The sequence below is a fragment of the Simochromis diagramma genome, unplaced genomic scaffold (genome assembly GCF_900408965.1).
Source record: "Simochromis diagramma unplaced genomic scaffold, fSimDia1.1 OVJJ01000284.1, whole genome shotgun sequence".
Taxonomy (NCBI): domain Eukaryota; kingdom Metazoa; phylum Chordata; class Actinopteri; order Cichliformes; family Cichlidae; genus Simochromis; species Simochromis diagramma.
Window position 1 is genome coordinate 553,982 of NW_024386871.1, and position 16,596 is coordinate 570,577.

The 16,596-nt window shown below is 39.5% G+C and overlaps 1 protein-coding gene across 3 annotated transcripts in view; it reads right to left on the reverse strand.

Moving 5' to 3' along the window:
* Positions 1–2,167: 2,167 nt before the first annotated feature.
* Positions 2,168–16,596, reverse strand: part of znhit6 (zinc finger HIT-type containing 6) — a 41,089-nt gene continuing 26,660 nt past the window's right edge. Inside the window, exons 5-9 of one of the 3 annotated variants that reach the window (XM_040031488.1) lie at positions 16,485–16,553; positions 16,218–16,298; positions 12,631–12,711; positions 5,459–5,583; positions 2,168–2,972 (exon numbers count right to left, since the gene is read on the reverse strand). In XM_040031488.1, the coding sequence (XP_039887422.1) occupies positions 2,713–2,972; positions 5,459–5,583; positions 12,631–12,711; positions 16,218–16,298; positions 16,485–16,553 (616 nt within the window). In that variant the 3' untranslated portion in view covers positions 2,168–2,712. The remainder of the gene's footprint in view (positions 2,973–5,458; positions 5,584–12,630; positions 12,712–16,217; positions 16,299–16,484; positions 16,554–16,596) is intronic. The other 2 variants (XM_040031486.1, XM_040031487.1) reach the window with 2 other exon arrangements.

The following is a 16,596-nucleotide window of genomic DNA, read 5'->3' on the forward strand; positions in this document are numbered from 1 at the left end:
TAGAAAGCATTTTCAGATCTGCAGCAGTAAAATTAAAAGCTGTAAGCCAAAACATTGAACAATGCTTTGGGCTGATAATGTTTACATGGAAAAGTGTTTCTAGATTTATCTGGATATGAGCGTGTGGTTCAAAACGTATGCCCAAATTTGAACACAGATGCTAAAGTTGCACTACTCATTTGAAGCGTTAAGGCACAATCACTTGTGAGATCACCGCCCTTAACTGCAAAAGGGTGGAAAATGCGTCATCACAAGGCAGACATCAAAGGGTAGCCGTCCATCAGGGTTAACATCCAAAAAAAGGTTAGCAAGGGGTCATAAAAATACATCCATAAACATGGGCCCCACCAATGGGCTGCACGGTTAGTTATTACTGGCACGCTGTTGTGTGGCAATAAACTAACATTAGGTAAGAATACAGAACATGGAGGCACCATATACGTAAGTACATTTACACAGGGAGACACCCTGAGGTGTCAGGAAAAACAAGCATGTCAACATGAATTTTTATTAGTTGATGGAAAAACGAGACTAATGATCTTAGTGAAGCTTGACAGAAAGGAGAGCTGTTGAACTTTAAAGGTGACTGAGGAACAATTTTCTGGTTTCCAGAAGTTTTCACTTAAATGAACCGAGGGAGACACTGCTCAACGAGAGTGAAACGGGCATAAGTTCTTTTCTGCATTTTTTGGTTATTGTTAGTCTAGCTATTAATTAGCTTTGGAGTTTACGATTATATCACATGATCTCTACAAGCACCGTTTCTTTTGTTCAGTAGTTGCGGTCCTTTTATGAGTCATGTTTTGACTGTATCCGAAACGTGACCAAGTGTTGCTAGACACCGGGCTTGATACTCACCTTAAAGAAAAGTTGAGTCACCCCCTATTTCTTTACGTTTTGCTAGGAAAATGGAAGGTGGGTGCACCAAATTATTGAAACATGTGCAAACATGCATGGCAATAAAGTACATAAGGCAACAACAGAGTTTGTACAATTCTACAATTCTAATAATTGTAAAAGTCAATAGTTTGTATGACCACGTTTATTCTTAAAGACAACCTTAACTCTTTATCAGCTTGTCATTTTTTTAAGCAGTCTTCGGGAATAGTTGTCCAGGCTTCTTGAACGATATTCAAAGCTCCTCTTTGGCTGTTGATTTTGTTCCATTTCCTATCAAGACGATTCCACACAGCTTCCCTGATGTTGGGTCCAGGCAGTGGGAGGCCTGTCCATGACTGATGGCATTTTATTGTATTTGTGATGCGAAGGAAAACTTTTTCTGGACTTGCAGTGTGTTTGTCTTGCTGAAAAATTAAGCTACTGCCAAACAGACTTTTTTCAGATGGACCTCCTTTTTTTTTTTCTTTTCGTTTCGTAAGGACTTTCACATACTGCTAATCTAGTTTTTTTTTTTTTTTTTTTTTTTTTAACATCCCCCACTTCTCCAGTTTCCTGAATTTCTGAACGAAATGCTGAACAAGAGCATATAAAATTGGTTCTTTGTGATGTTATCAGTTATGTGGAGACAACATTGGAGAATCCCTTGAGATTTTGGACAAAGTCAGCATTAAGTGGCTCTCTGAGGATAATAAGATACAAGGACTAGACTGAAAATTAGTGAAAAAGCCCATAAAAGCCCAGTGAACTTAATACATTACAAATACATATTCAATACAAGTCATTTCTGGGCTTTTCCTGTTGTCCACCATATGGAAGCAAATTTACATTTTTCCACATATAGAAACTAAATAAATTGCATTGAGCTTTTGTATTTTTGACTGTCAAGTGCCCCTAGAATTTGAAGATTTAACATTATGCAAATTACATTTTTTTATTTTTATTTATTTATTTTTTTAAATCACAAACCCTCAAACAGCTGTCAAACAGCTACATCAGCAAACACAGTGATGGCCTCAGAGTTTTGTTTACAAGATTTTCTATGTTAATAAAAATATATTTTTATCTTTGCAGTATGAGAATTACACATAAAGGGGAAATAAGTATCATGAAAACCAACATTTCCAAACACTGATTTTATTTGACAAAGCAGAAGTCCAGACAAATATAAAAACTGAATTTAAAAACACACCAATCCTAGTACAGATGGTTTTTAAAATAAATTCATTTAATAACAAAACATTTTTAACAGAATGTGATGTTATTAACACATTTATTTTACTAACATATATATATATATTGCTTTGAAATTAAAGTAATATCAAAATCCTAAATATTATCAGTGATTCACTTATGAAATCAGTCAGTATAAAAATAAAAACTGAAATGATTGTAAGTGCAAATAATAATATATTTCGTTAACAATTATTCTCGCTACTGAAAATGACCTATATACAAATACTGAAAAAGGACTAAAGTAAACTGACAGAAGACTGATGACTTCCTGTGACGTGTGCAGCGTCACAGCCTCAGTATCTGGATACTGTCATTCCAATCCCCCGGCTGTCAGCAGCATTAGCTGACTCATTTTCATCTCCACAGGCAGGGATATGAGAATAGCCATCGGCTCTTTAAGAGCCCCCTCCTTAGTCATGCTGACCTCCGCACTTTCTTCAGTAATCCCCTCATCATTCACTGATCCCTGCTGCTGTCACTGTGTTCATTAATAACAACACTGTCCACCACCGACTTCTACTGCACTTCATCTTTAGTCACTTTCGTGTCATTATTGGGATCTTTGGCATCGTCGCAGCTTTAATCACATGGGATATTTTTATCGTCTTCATCACTACTGTCTGTGATCTCTCCCTCCTCTTGCTCCTCTTGCTCCTCATCTCCTCTCTTTGCCTTTTTCTGTGGTGGGGGTTCCATCTCTTGGGCAGTTCTGCTGATGTTGGTTTCTCCTGTTGTGGGAGATCTTTGTGGCGATGGCGAAACTTGGGTCGCAGTTTCCTTCTCTTGGCCCACCTTGTCAGTCTTTGCTGCAAAAGGAGCACAAGCTGATGCAGGTTCAGCTGAAACAATATAATCCCATTTTTATAAGGTGACTGCACACAGTTATTTCCTATAGTAAAACTCTAACAGGTTTAAACATGTACATGAGAGTCATGAGAGAAAAAGAGAAGCATTGGGAACAACTTGTGTTATGTTGAAAGCGATATGCAACGGTAACTACAGGGTGGGCCATTTATATGGCTAAGTTTCGTGAAACTGGTTCAGTGTTGGATTTGCCAAAATGTGGACGCAAGAAAACTGTCACTAATGAAGAAACATCAGTGGCTGTCCTAGCTTCATTCAGCAAGAGCCCACAGCGTAGCACTCTCCGCATGTCACTGGAGAGTGGCATTAGTCGAACATCCCTTCGGCGGATATTAGCTACTCACAAATGGCACCCTTACAAACTCCAGCTACTGCAGCATCTCAACGAGGATGACCCAGATCGGCGCACAGAATTTGCAGAATGGGCAAAACAAAAATAGGAACAGGACCCTCAGTTCATGCAGAAGATTTTGTTTAGTGATGAGGCAAACTTTTATGTGAATGGTGAAGTTAACAAACAAAACCACCACTATTGGTCTGACATGAACCCACATTGGATGGATCCCTCCAAGACTGTTGGACCAACAAAAGTGATGGTTTGGTGTGGTATATGGGGTACAACGATAGTGGGTCCATTCTTCATCAATGGAAACCTCAAGGCCACTGGATATTTGAAATTACTACATGATGATGTGTTTCCCTCTTTGTGCACTGAAGCTGGCACGTTCCCTGAGTTTTTCCAGCAAGATGGTACACCACCACATTATGGGTGTCAGGTCCGAGCATTCCTAGATGAACAGTTTCCTGGAAAGTGGATTGGTCGTCGTGGGCCAGTTGAATGGCCCCCAAGGTCTCCCGATCTGACCCCCTTAGACTTTTATCTTTGAGGTCATCTGAAGGCAATTGTCTATAGCGTGAAGATACGAGATGTGCAGCACCTGAAACTACGGATACTGGATGGCTGTGCTGGCATTTCTCCTGCGGTGTTGCTATCAGTGTGTGAAGAGTGGGAGAAGAGGGTTGCATTGACAGTCCAACACAATAGGCAGCACATTGAACACATCTTATAAGTGGTCAGAAACTTGTAAATAACTCATGAAAGAATAAAGTTACGTTGAAACCAAGCACACCATTGTTTTTCTTGTGACATTACCGATAAGTTTGATGTGTCACATGGCCCTCTTCCTATTGAAAAAACAAAAGTTTTATTCAAGATGGCCGACTTCTAAATGGCCACCATGGTCAACACACATCTTGAGGAGTTTGCCCCCTCACATATATTAATGTGCCACAAACAGGGCTTTAATATCACCAACCATTCCCATTTTATCACGGTGTATCCATATAAATGGCCCACCCTGTAGATCTGACACCCAAGAGTGGTATTGCAACATTTCCAGTGAAGTGACGAGTGAGCTCTGCACGACAGAAACCCAAAGATAACTGACTTTAACCTTTTGGCTACGTTGGGGCTGCAGACAGTACTTTCTAAGACTTCTGTCATATTTCAGGTCTGTTTATAGAACAAAATATAGAATTCAGTTTAAACTGTCTGGCTGCACGGTGCATGCTTGGAGCCTGCCAGACCCCCAACATTACTTCAGCAGATACAGTTGCTGCCACGCTGTCCAATTGCTTGTTATCATTTCCCGTCTAGCTTCACAGTCCATGGGATGTGTAATCATCAGTGTGTTTCTACAGCTAACCTTATAGGAAAACAGCGTGGTACCAAGGTCTTATCACTAAAAACACACACACGCACACACTCAGACTAAAAATGATCTCATTCGCCATTCGGCTAGTCTGGCTCTGACAGTAACTGTGATACTGTGTTTGTGTGGTCTTTTGTGATCATACCGAAAGTACTGCGATAACCACAGCTGGACCGAACTGTACACATCTCACAGGAACCAAACGGATGAGCGTGCTTTTCGTGACACGCTGTCCTGTTTTGACGCGACTGATGGTTCTCGACACTGAAAACCCAGCAGTAGTGGAAAGTGACGCAGAGGTGAGAAGAAGCACGGACTCATCTCCTGTTTTCTCGTCTATTCTCACTTCACAGCTTATGAGGTCAATCTTCAGCAATAAGCCATGTTTGATCCTCTTTCTGGCCACAATTGCAGTTGAGGTTAAGGTGGTGTAAGTGATGTTGAACAGAGCACGCTCATTTCCTTTTGGGTAGCATGTTGCCATAGTGAAAAATAAGGGAACAAAGTCTTAAAGCCTCAGCTGGAGAAACCAGAACATGATACAATGCTGCTGGAATCGGGGGAGTGGAGAGAGATTGGCGTTTGGGGGCTACATAGTATTTGAACTCATTATATATTCATCCTGTTGTTTAGTTACTGAAAGCTGTTTGGAAATCAGCAGAAAAGCATGCATGCAGGGGAAAATAACAGAAAGTTAGATGAGATGAGAAAAAGGGCTGAGATTAGGGTGGGTGTGTTTGTTTTTTTACCTGGTCCTTTCAGTGGATAGTCCTTCCAGTGATCTTTGAGTACAACATGCAGCACAGGATATTCAATCAGTGTTTTGTAGCTCAGGTTATCCCTCAGGCTCTTCTCAATGTCCAACTCATGATACCTATTTTAAATCAAATGAAAGCACAAAAGAGACCAAACGAGTGTTTATAACAAAGATGTCATGCAAAAATAAAGTCACATCACTACTGTTGGACCTCCTAAACCGGCAACTGCAGCTCTTTATTTCTCTTGTCGCCCGAGGCACAGTGACTGCTGACGCTCATTAAAGGATTGATAGAGATTTGAGTCATGGCTTGGCAGAAAAACGAGATCCTGCTCAGTGCCTGTCTCGTGGAATGGAAACTGACTTTAGTTGAGAGTCGACGACATCTCTCAAGCACAGCTTTCCTACCGCTCCTTTAACTATTTGCACTTGATGACATCAGCCTAGCTTTGTCTTAAAGTAGACCTGTGGCACATTAGAGATGGTCATAAATCACCGATCTGAATAGTTGACTGGATTCTTGGAGACATGAGCTAGCAACACAGAGCCAGCTTAGGTTGCTGTCACCAAAACACAAGACATCACATGTGTACTGTCGAACCGTAACTGGCTTAAGCCATTGTTTGTTTTGGAAAAATCACATGAAAATTAGATCCACCCAGGTATCCACCCACTACGCGCACCGATCAAAACACTCTGCTATAATGTGACGTTTACAGGTCATTAATGGAGATTATTATTATTATTATTACTACACATTATTTTACATATTAACAGCCACAGCACATTTTTTCCTGAAGGAGAATCCAGTGTGAAAAGCCACAATGTGCAAGAAAGTAGCATACTTACAATGACTGCATCCACTTTGATGTGCACACCAAATATCTACTGTTTCCATGTCATTCATTTTTATGTGTTACTGATAAACAGATTACTCTTAACGGATGTTTTTTCCATTTTTTTCTCTTTTTTGGGGGGGGGGGGCTAAATTAAAACATACATGTTGGTAAACAACCATTTAAGAGGGGTAGCTGGCAAACAGAGAGAGTGGCTCCCTGCAGTGTTAAATCCTGGATATTTCTGAAGATCAAGACCGGGTGGCTCAGCCAAGAGCGTGCACACATCTGGTCTCTATATAATGTTCTTGTGAATGAACAGAGGACACACTGATGTTCTCTTCAGGGAGGTTCCCATTGTTTTCCTTCTGCTGCCGAGTCCCATCAGCAAAGAGACAGCCGTGTAAAATGGGAAGGACATAGAGAAACTGCAAATATGACCACTGAATACATACACCAATCAGCCACAACATTAAAACCAACAACAGATGAGTCAAGCAACACTGACCACTCCGTCACACCGCAAATCTCTAGCTGGAAACCTTCGGGCCTGGTATTCATGTGGATTTGAACTCTGGGAAACACACCGAACACCCAAAAGTTGTTGCCTTACCTGGCAGAACAACACAACAAAATAAACTGGAGAAAGTCTTTAGGAACATGACAAAGAGCTCGAGGCATTGCAAGATCACGCGCAAGATTGAGCTGTTTTGGGGATGGACGGCCATCGCAATATGAAACTGGAGGTTTTAAATGGGAACGATCTCTGTACTGTGATGTTGAAAACTATTAGATTAAGATATAAATCTATTGCAAACATACAATTACACAAGTCCAGTTGCACAAGCATTCTACAGAATAACACTGCTGTTAATTGTTAAGAAAATCTTATTGTTTGAACTGATATTGACTCACAGGGTGCGGCTGGCTGCAGAAGGTTTCCGGGATTTCTCCAAAAATTTTTGACCTCAGTTATTTTTCCTCACGCAATGACAATGTCCCCTTTCATTTTTGTTAACTGCTAAAAAGTAGGCACTCAGAAAAGAAAATGTGAATGCAAGTAAAAGTTGCAGCTGTTCCACCACATTGCTGATTTGACCTAAAAATAACCTATGGAAATGGTATCAATACTCTTAATAAAATACAGAAGGCGTCATCAGATCAGACATGGAAACCAAACTATGTTGAAATCACACAACAGATCAGCACAAGCCGAACTCCATCAACTCCACCTCTGATGGTAAATCTCTTATCTTAGAGATGAATGATTTTTTTTCCCAATGGTTTCCCGGAAATACACTGCTAAAAAAATAACTTAAAAATAGGACTCAGTAAAAAAAATAAAATAAAAAATACAGCAAGTACGTTGTATATTTTTAAGACACCTGGTCTCCATATTCCACTTTAAGTGCTCTACAATTTAAACAAATGGGATTCTGTCATTTTAAGGAAGCATTGAATTGACATCATTTAAAAATAGACACAAAAATAAGCCTAGAACTCCGTCACTTTCCAAAATTCAGAAGCACTACACGTTTCCAACAGCTCCACATTTTCTCCTGCACCAAAGGACTCAGCGTGCAGCACCTGTCCTTCCCGTCCTACTTCGGTTCACCTCATCATCATATTTTGTGTCACAATTTAATTGTTTAATTGTTTGTGTTTAACAAGGTTTGTGGCCTTGCCACATTTGTCACACACCGCATCTTGGCTGTTTGTGACTCTGCCTATGATCCTCAACTGAGTGAGTGCGCCCACTGATGCATTTATACAGCCATATTTTGTATATCACTATGACAGGCGGAAGAAGTAGTTCCTAACAATCATTCAGACAATTTCAATAATATAGTTACTTTCCATTGTGTTCCTGTTAATCATGAATCAGAAAGTTTACCTGAAATCACTAAAATATCGATATTTCAATATGACATTTGATTCTAGAACATACATTTCTGGCACTGCAAGAATCGATATTTCAGTAGCAATCTGCACAACACTACTACGTGCATATTCTCACAACATGAGATAGGGAAGTATCGTGCACCAGGAAGAACCCAGGACCCACCGCACCAGCACAGGGTCTGAAAATGGGTCCAAGGATTTCAAGGACAAAAGAGTGGAGACGAGTCCTGTGCTGGGAGACAGCAAATCTTCTGGCAAAGGCACATGTTAATGTGCCATCCTGGAGGATTTGGACTGCCTGTACAACCTCTGTAGGGTCTTGCCTCATGCTAACAATAGTGACATTGACTTTAGCCAAATGCAAAACTAGTGGGGTAAAAAAAAAAAGAGAGAAAGAAGTGAAAAAAAAAAATGTTAGTGACCTCCATCTGTAAAACTAAGATGTGCAAATCAGGCTCTTTCTTTTTGGGCTATAACACCAAAACACAATTTTAAAAAGCTGTTTTAATGGCTTTTTTGTAATGTTGCTTTGGCATAAAAAAAGACAAACATAATTCATATTTTGCCTACACATTCACATTCATAATTAGATCGTATTTTCAGAGTAATTCTTTGTCAGAACTGCATAAAGTCTTATGGCTGTTAACTCTGACTAATAGCTCTACCTTGATGTCCACATTCAGTACAGGTCAGCCAGTGTCCTAGGCAACCATCCCTGTCCACACTTCATACACTTAATTGCACCTTTATTCCTTATTTTCAGGGTGTAACTCCTCTTAAGCCAGGTTTGGAAAAGTTTGCACTACAGAGGTTCAGTTTAAAAAAGTAACACAAAACTGTTTCAGTGCAGACCTTCAAGCACCACGTGTCTGTCCATGTTCTCCCAAACAAAAATTACAGCAAATTTTACCAAAAGTGACAACTGAAGACAGTCAAACAGTGCTTTTTAACAAACACTATTTCACACTGTGTGTTTGTGTAAAAGCTGAAGTCACTTGAAAGATGAAAAATGTCATTATTACCTAATGAACACCTTAGAAATGCCTTGCTGTTCAGCAACCAGCAGGAGACCTGAAGTAAGCATCTGCTGTGCAGAAACATACTTGAACGTAGCATTAGGGCAAGCCGAGGGAGAGCAGATAGAAAAGCTCCAGGGGACTAAGGAAAGCACTAGCCACAAATATGTGAGAAAAAGAACAGCTTCAACAGGACAGGAACATCACTGCCTTAAGGCAACAGCACAACACTGGTTAAAAAAACTAAACTAAACTAAAAAACCCAGAAAGCAGAAAAATACGGTTCGCTTTGTAAAAAGAGCATCTCCATTTTAGACATCAAGGATGCATCCCTCTCCGTCTGGCAGACTGAGAGGAAAGGCAGTGGTAAGGGAAAAGAGGAGAGGGCATCCCCAGGATCACATGGGAGGAATGACTAAAAAAAAATAAACACGAAAAAAAACAACAACCCCATAAACAAACATCAGAAATGTGTGAATGGTTCCCTTGATGCACATGGTCACCTTTCCAGTAAGAGGATGTGGGCTATACAAGCGCCACTTATTTTAGCACAAGAACTCCTTTATTGGAGGTGGTTGATATTCCAGTAGACAACAAAAAAAAACAAAAAAAACCACGCAGTCATACCTTTTGTGTTAGACGTGGCAAATGACCACTAAGAAGCCATGACTACTTCTATCCATGACTTCATAACATTAATAACACTGTAAAATTAGGGGTTCTCCACCAAGTCTGCATTATTCAGAAAGTAGAGGCTTATTTGTGGTTGAAATAATCCGACCGGATTTGGAACCTCTTAAACAAGATACAAGCACAGATAGGGCCTCTCTTCTCATTAAAGTAGAACCTGTTGACACAAGACTGAGATGCAGAACTGTACATAGTTAATAAGATAATTACCCTGAAAAAATATAGAATTTTACCCTCTTCTATTCATTTAGATTCAAAACTGAAAATTGCACTCTGAATTAACAGACACTTAAAACACTGGAGGAGAGAATGTCAAATAGATTGATTTGTTCATGCTGCTCAGTTATTCATTACTAACAACTACTAAATGTGTATCAGCCCAAACGCTGTTAAAAGTCACGTATAAAACCTTTTGAAAGAAACGATCTTCTGCCAAAAATGACAAAAGTAGTGATTCATTTATATAAAAACGAAATCTTAACAGGAAATTCCCTGTGCTATTATTTCCACCTTGACATGATCACTTCATATGATGTGCCCCCGCCCACCTAAACAGAACAGCCTTAGGGGGTTGACTTTTGAAAAAAATGACTTTTGATACAACGATACTGGATACATTTATGCAAATATGTAATAAAGTAATGTTAAATGGAACATTACAATGTGTTGATGCTGCAACATAACAAGTGCAATTTAAAGCATCATTGTAAAGAAAAAAAAAGGTTTTAAATGAACAAAGTTACGACGCACACATTAGTCACACTTCTAGAAAGCACAGCTCCATCTCTAATTTCTTCTCTAAAAACTTCCTTTTGAATTTACTTTTATAACATCCACCTCAGCTTTAAAGTAAGAAACACGTCAACATGATTATTAAAGCTCTCGGCAAAACTCCACCATCATCTTCTGTGTCACTGCCATTCATAAAAAGTGTATCAATATTTTATTAGAACTATGATGCTTTATACTCACAGATAAAACATACAGGGTGAATTTGATAATGTACCACGCAACACTCCAGAAGTACTTCAGGAATGGTTTAAAGAATGCAAAAAAGGTTCCCAATTCCCAAGCTTTCACTTTAATAAAGCTCTTGAATCATGTGCTAGAAAACCATGTGCAATCCATACGGACCCTGACTATCGTCTTACAAGGCTTCAAGTATGAGCTGCTGATAGAGGATTCAGAGTCCATGCCTGAGCAAGTCAGAGCTCTGATGGCTGCAGAGCACTGACTTTCCCTTGTTGTTATTATAGCTTGTCCACCAAAATTACAGCCCAATTCTTGTCTTTTTTTCTGATCATCAGGACATTTTTAAAAGCTTGTTGCTGTCCCTGCTCTCTGTATTAGGTTTAAATAACATTAAGGTAGGACACGAGTATGAATTTTAGCGTGGTTTATAGGTATATAACAAAGTGACTAGTACACAATACTATACTGTGCTACACTTTATAGAAATTTGTAATGGTTGGAAACTTACTGCCTTTATGAACTTATTGTAATACACTAGCTTGTACAAGGTTCATATTTGTGGCCTCAGAGATGAGAAGAATTTAAAACTATGCATTAAGGATAAAAAGGTAAGGGTCTTGGTAAATCTCTTATCCCTCTATATGCTTTTATAAAATTTAATTTATCTCCTGAGAAGAAGTGTGCAGCTGAACCTGCTGCTGCAAAGCAAAATGATGGTGTGTGTGTGTGTGTGTGTGTGTGTGTGTGTGTGTGTGTGTGTGTGTGTGTGTGTGTGAGACAAGAATGAAGGATGGGAAGTTTTATGATGTCTCATCTCAGCCAGGGGGCAAATATAATGAGCACCAAGGATCATCATTCACTTTGTCACTAAGTAGAAACGGAAGGCTGCCAAAGAGCCTAAAAGTAGGCGAGGCAGATGGGTGCTACCATCACCTCTCCCTGACCCGTTCAAAAAATGAATGCACAATTTAAAAAAAAGAAAAAAAAAAAAGAAGGCGCATACAAAACAAAAGGTATGCAAAGTGGAGAGAGCCCAAGTCTAAGAAGCAAATGTCAAATTTTTAAATAACTTAGCTAATTCACAGATGTAAAAAGAAAATTATCACCACATGCAAGCTGTGATCAAAAGATGCTGAGGACTTCTAAAATACTGACAACCACCAGTGCTATCCCATAGCCTCGTCCTACAGTAGTATATACACCTATGGTATCAATATGAAGCTCCTACGTCGTCTTGTTCTCGAGGTATCACTTTCACAAACTTAGCTGTGCGCGCCCGCTCGCTCACCTGGCAGGGTGACAACATTACCCCATCAGCCTTTTACGGCTTAGGGGTAAAGATCAAAAACCCCTGACCAGATTTAAATTTGCCCAGTGTGACACTTTAGGTTGTTTTCTCATGGACTGTTTTCAGCATGCCTGCCGTGCCATCACTGTGTTGTTAACTCCCCTCGACATGAGTTTGTGATACCAGGTGAATTTCTCCCAGAGATTCTGTCTTGCTTCCCTCAAAAGCAAAGCAGAATACATCTGCATGAATGACATAGGAGGCAAAGATGAAGATGCAGGAAAGAAAGATAGTAAAGATAGAAGAGTCTGAATATCTTAGATCAATCAATCAATCAAAAACAACAGAGTGCGCAAGAGAGGTGACGAAGAAAGTAAAGGGCCACAGTGAAGAATCATGGATGTAGAGAGAGAGGAGATACAGAGGGGGATGCTAGGGATGGAGTGAAAGAGCACCTCACCTGACAGAGTTAGCCTTTCTTCCCTCCACTTTCATGAAGACTTTGACATGATCAAACCGAGCTTGCACATACATCTTCAACCTGAAAAACAAACTCACATTAACACCAAGAACTAAACATATGGCCACAGTGACTAGCTTTAAGGTAGTGACGAAAAGGGTCAAAACACAAAGAGCTCATTGACTGAGCGTGGCACAGCAGTGATCCAAATGTACACTGGTATACTGACTGACATATGTATAGGCTCCCACTGAGGTTCCTATGCAAATTAAATCACTGCATGTACTGTCAACCACAGCACCTCAGCCTGCTGCGAACAGCTAGCCAATGGAACATGCAGAGTTGAAACCTCACTGGCTTGAAACTAGAAAGAGCCTGTGTATAAAAGATTGGCAAAGACTATGTCACGTCTCTATTTAAAGAGCTGTACACCTCTACACAATGCTCTTGATGTGGATTTTGCAGTAAGGCACTGATCGCTGTTATCAGTATAAAGCTTAGGTCAGAGGAGTCAAATCACTGCTCTGTAAGAGGTTCAGATAAGAAATAGTGCAATCTAAGAAGCTGCCTTGTTCAAAGACTACTGTTCAGGATGGGAGAAACAAGAGCTTGGGAAATGGAGAAAAAAAAAAAAAAAAAAAAAAAGCAAATGTATGTCAACGTGCGGAGACCCCGACCACGTCCTGTGTTACTGAACTGTACTGAGCTGATCGATAACAAAGATCAGCACAGAAGATTACCTCTTGAAAAACAGCTTCTGTGTGCAGGGAGATAAATTCAACTTATTAAAAGCTGACAATCTATCCACTCTGAGAAACATGAGCATAGCTGTGACAAAGCACAGTAGCAGAAATCACCAGTGTTACAGGCAACCCATCTCATTCACATTCTACAGATAATTTTAATTAGATACAGTAATATTTATGAAACTTCCTGTGGAACGGTGAACTGTAGCTATCAAAATCTTTTATTGAACATGAGCCTCCCAAGGCTTTCAGTTTCATTAAGGTTATGAGGGTTTACTACTAGAACTGAACCCTGACTACACAAAAACGTAAAGCTTATATTAACTTTATCATCAGCAGTTTAAATTTGCTATTTAAAACACACTGTGTCTAAGGTTTTCTAAAATTTGAAGAAAGTCATTTTACCACCAGGCTGTCACTGTTGTCAGATGGTTGGAATGGCCCCAATGTTGTTGAGGAGTAAAACATGAACCTCAATTGCACATCAAAATGAAGACAGCGAGAAGACAGCACATTCTGCTGCAGTCGGTCTAAATTATCTGGATTGCTGAGCTGACTGAAGTAGCAGGCTCGTGTACCTAGGTGATGTCGGTGGTGACCACCGGTTCCCTTTTCATAAGCAGTCTAAAAGGAAATCGATATTCACTCATTACCCAAAGATGTTTAGACTCCATGTGGGACAAAACCTGTAAGCACACCATTTGGTTTTAGTCATCCTCATTTTAGCTCATTGCTAGGATCATTTTTGAGCTCCTTTAGTCAACTTTTAGAAGCTGTCTATGTCCACCAAAACTACAGCCCAATTCTTGTCTTTTTTTCTGATCATCAGGACATTTTTAAAAGACTAATATCATTTCCTTTGTTTTCTTTCACCTGGAAATCACAAACAAAAACAGTAATGTGTGTGTGTGTGTGTGTTTTGTTTTGTTTTTTTAAACTGTTAATATAATGGCCCAGAAATAGCAACTTTGTAATGGTAGCTCTGCAGTGCAACCAGTTTACATCATCCACCCAGGGTCCATTGTACAAGAAAAGTAATGATAGTTTTTGTAGATCAAAATAGGTATTAAGTATTGTCAGAGTTCAAAAAATAATGAAAATAGTGAAAGCAGTTTTAAAAGCATGATTTATAGCAGGAGAGCTTTTACAGCGTATTAAGACCCACAAGTCAAAACCATGGTTCTATTTGAACACAAGACTCTATTGTGCTGTTCTGCTGTAGCTGATTCAGACGCTTAATGTGACAGTTTACGAGACAATTTTGGGCAATGCAAAAATCTTGTATACAATGCATTACAATTTTGAAGCAGGTCAAATTGGATACTTGACATTAAACCATTAAGTATGAATGCCACCATCCACATTTCAACTATAATTACTGTGAATGATTCATTTGGCTTCCTTTTCTCCGCTCTCTTTCTCAACTATGAGAATCTACGAACAAAACACTACTTCAAACTCGCTGCCAACAATAAAAAGTGCTCATTAAAACTTTTCAACAGAAAACAAAGGGCTGAGCAGCAGTCATTATCCCCGAACTTAGAGGTCTTTCAAGCCATACATCAAAGAGGTGTTAACTTCTAGGTCTATTATCACATTGTTATGTTTTCTATTTTTATTCATGGGTTTAAAAAAAATAACTAAACAAATCTGTGTGAGCTGAATTTCTATTGCTGAATGAAACGGATTAGTTTATGATTTCCAGCTTTGCTGCAAGATAAAGCTGGAGTTTTAGCAGATTTATAAAAATCAGTAATGCTAAACACAAGGGATCACATACCTGAAATTACTCCCAAGATCACCGAAATAGTTTTCACTTTGACGGAAAGTCACTAGTACTATTCCCAAATGAATCAATGCACAGTTGCTGCTTGTCCACACTGCCACAAAGCAAGGACAAAGTTTTATCTAGAAGCACATTCCAAAGCAAGGAAAGGTACTAACAGCTCACAGGAACTAGATTACTCGAATAATTGTCTACTAGGCCGGGCTATTGTAATTCAGTACTGTCAAAGTTGTCCCTTGACAACTGACAGGGAGTACTGACAGGGTCCAGACAGAGAGAGCATATTTCTCCCACACTGGCTTCTCTTAATTGCTTCCCATTAAATCCAGAATCAAATTTAAAATCCTTCTCCTCACATACAAGGTCCTGAACTTGTGGGTATTTAAAAGTAGAACAGAAGAGGCACAGCCTGCAGCCTTCATGCACCTCTTCTGTGGAACCAGCTCCCAGTTTGGCTTTGGGAGATAGACACCCTCTCTACGTTATTCATCTCTGGCTCTCCTGCACAGCGTGTATTTGTCCTGTCTTTCTCCCCCATTATTCCAAACTGGTTGTGACAGATGGCTGCCCCCCCCTCCCCTCCCCAAGCCTGGTTCTGCTAGACGTTTGTTCCTGTTAAAACAGTTTTTCCTTCCCACTGGCACCAAGTGCTTGCTCAAAGGGTCTGATTGCTGTGGATTTCTCTATATTATTGTAGGGTCTTTACCTTGTTGTAAGGTAAACAACCCTTGGCTGTAAGGTGTGATTGTTGTTGCTATATGAATAAAACTGAATTTAATTATCCTACAGGTTTAAATGTGTACACAATATGTACACATGAACATGTTGGTTTTCCTGTTGTAATGATGAAACTTTAATTACAGACAAATTTCTGTGTGGCTCTGTTAGTGTCTCAACCTTCACTTAGAAGTGGTTTCTTTTTACAGACTCAGTTTCTTGAAGCAACGTTTAGAGCTTTTACATCGTTTTTCAAATAAATATCTCAGCTTCTAAAAACAAACTGAACCAAAAAAAAACACATGTTCTGTTTTCAAATGTGAGGGGGGAAAGCTCACTTCTGACGTGTGACAGGGTCCGACTCTGTAGGGTGAATATAAGAAGTCAAGATCTGCTTCAAGGTTTGTTTGTCAGACACCCTGCAACAAAAATAGGCATCGTTAATAGAGAGGCAAACGCAAGAGAAAATAAAGGATCAATAATGGTCCCAACTTCAATTCAATATCAACACACTTTGGTTTCAGGACACACTTAAACGCTAAAGGTTTAGAAGAAACTTTTATGATACACTATTGAAGAAATGTAATTATTACTTGATTACTCACCTCCTCTGAGTGAACTCTGAACTGCTCTGAGGAAATAAGAGCTTCAGGTGCCACAGAAAAAGTTTTTCTCTAGAAGAGACAGAAATGCACATTTTTATTTGCAGCTCATCAA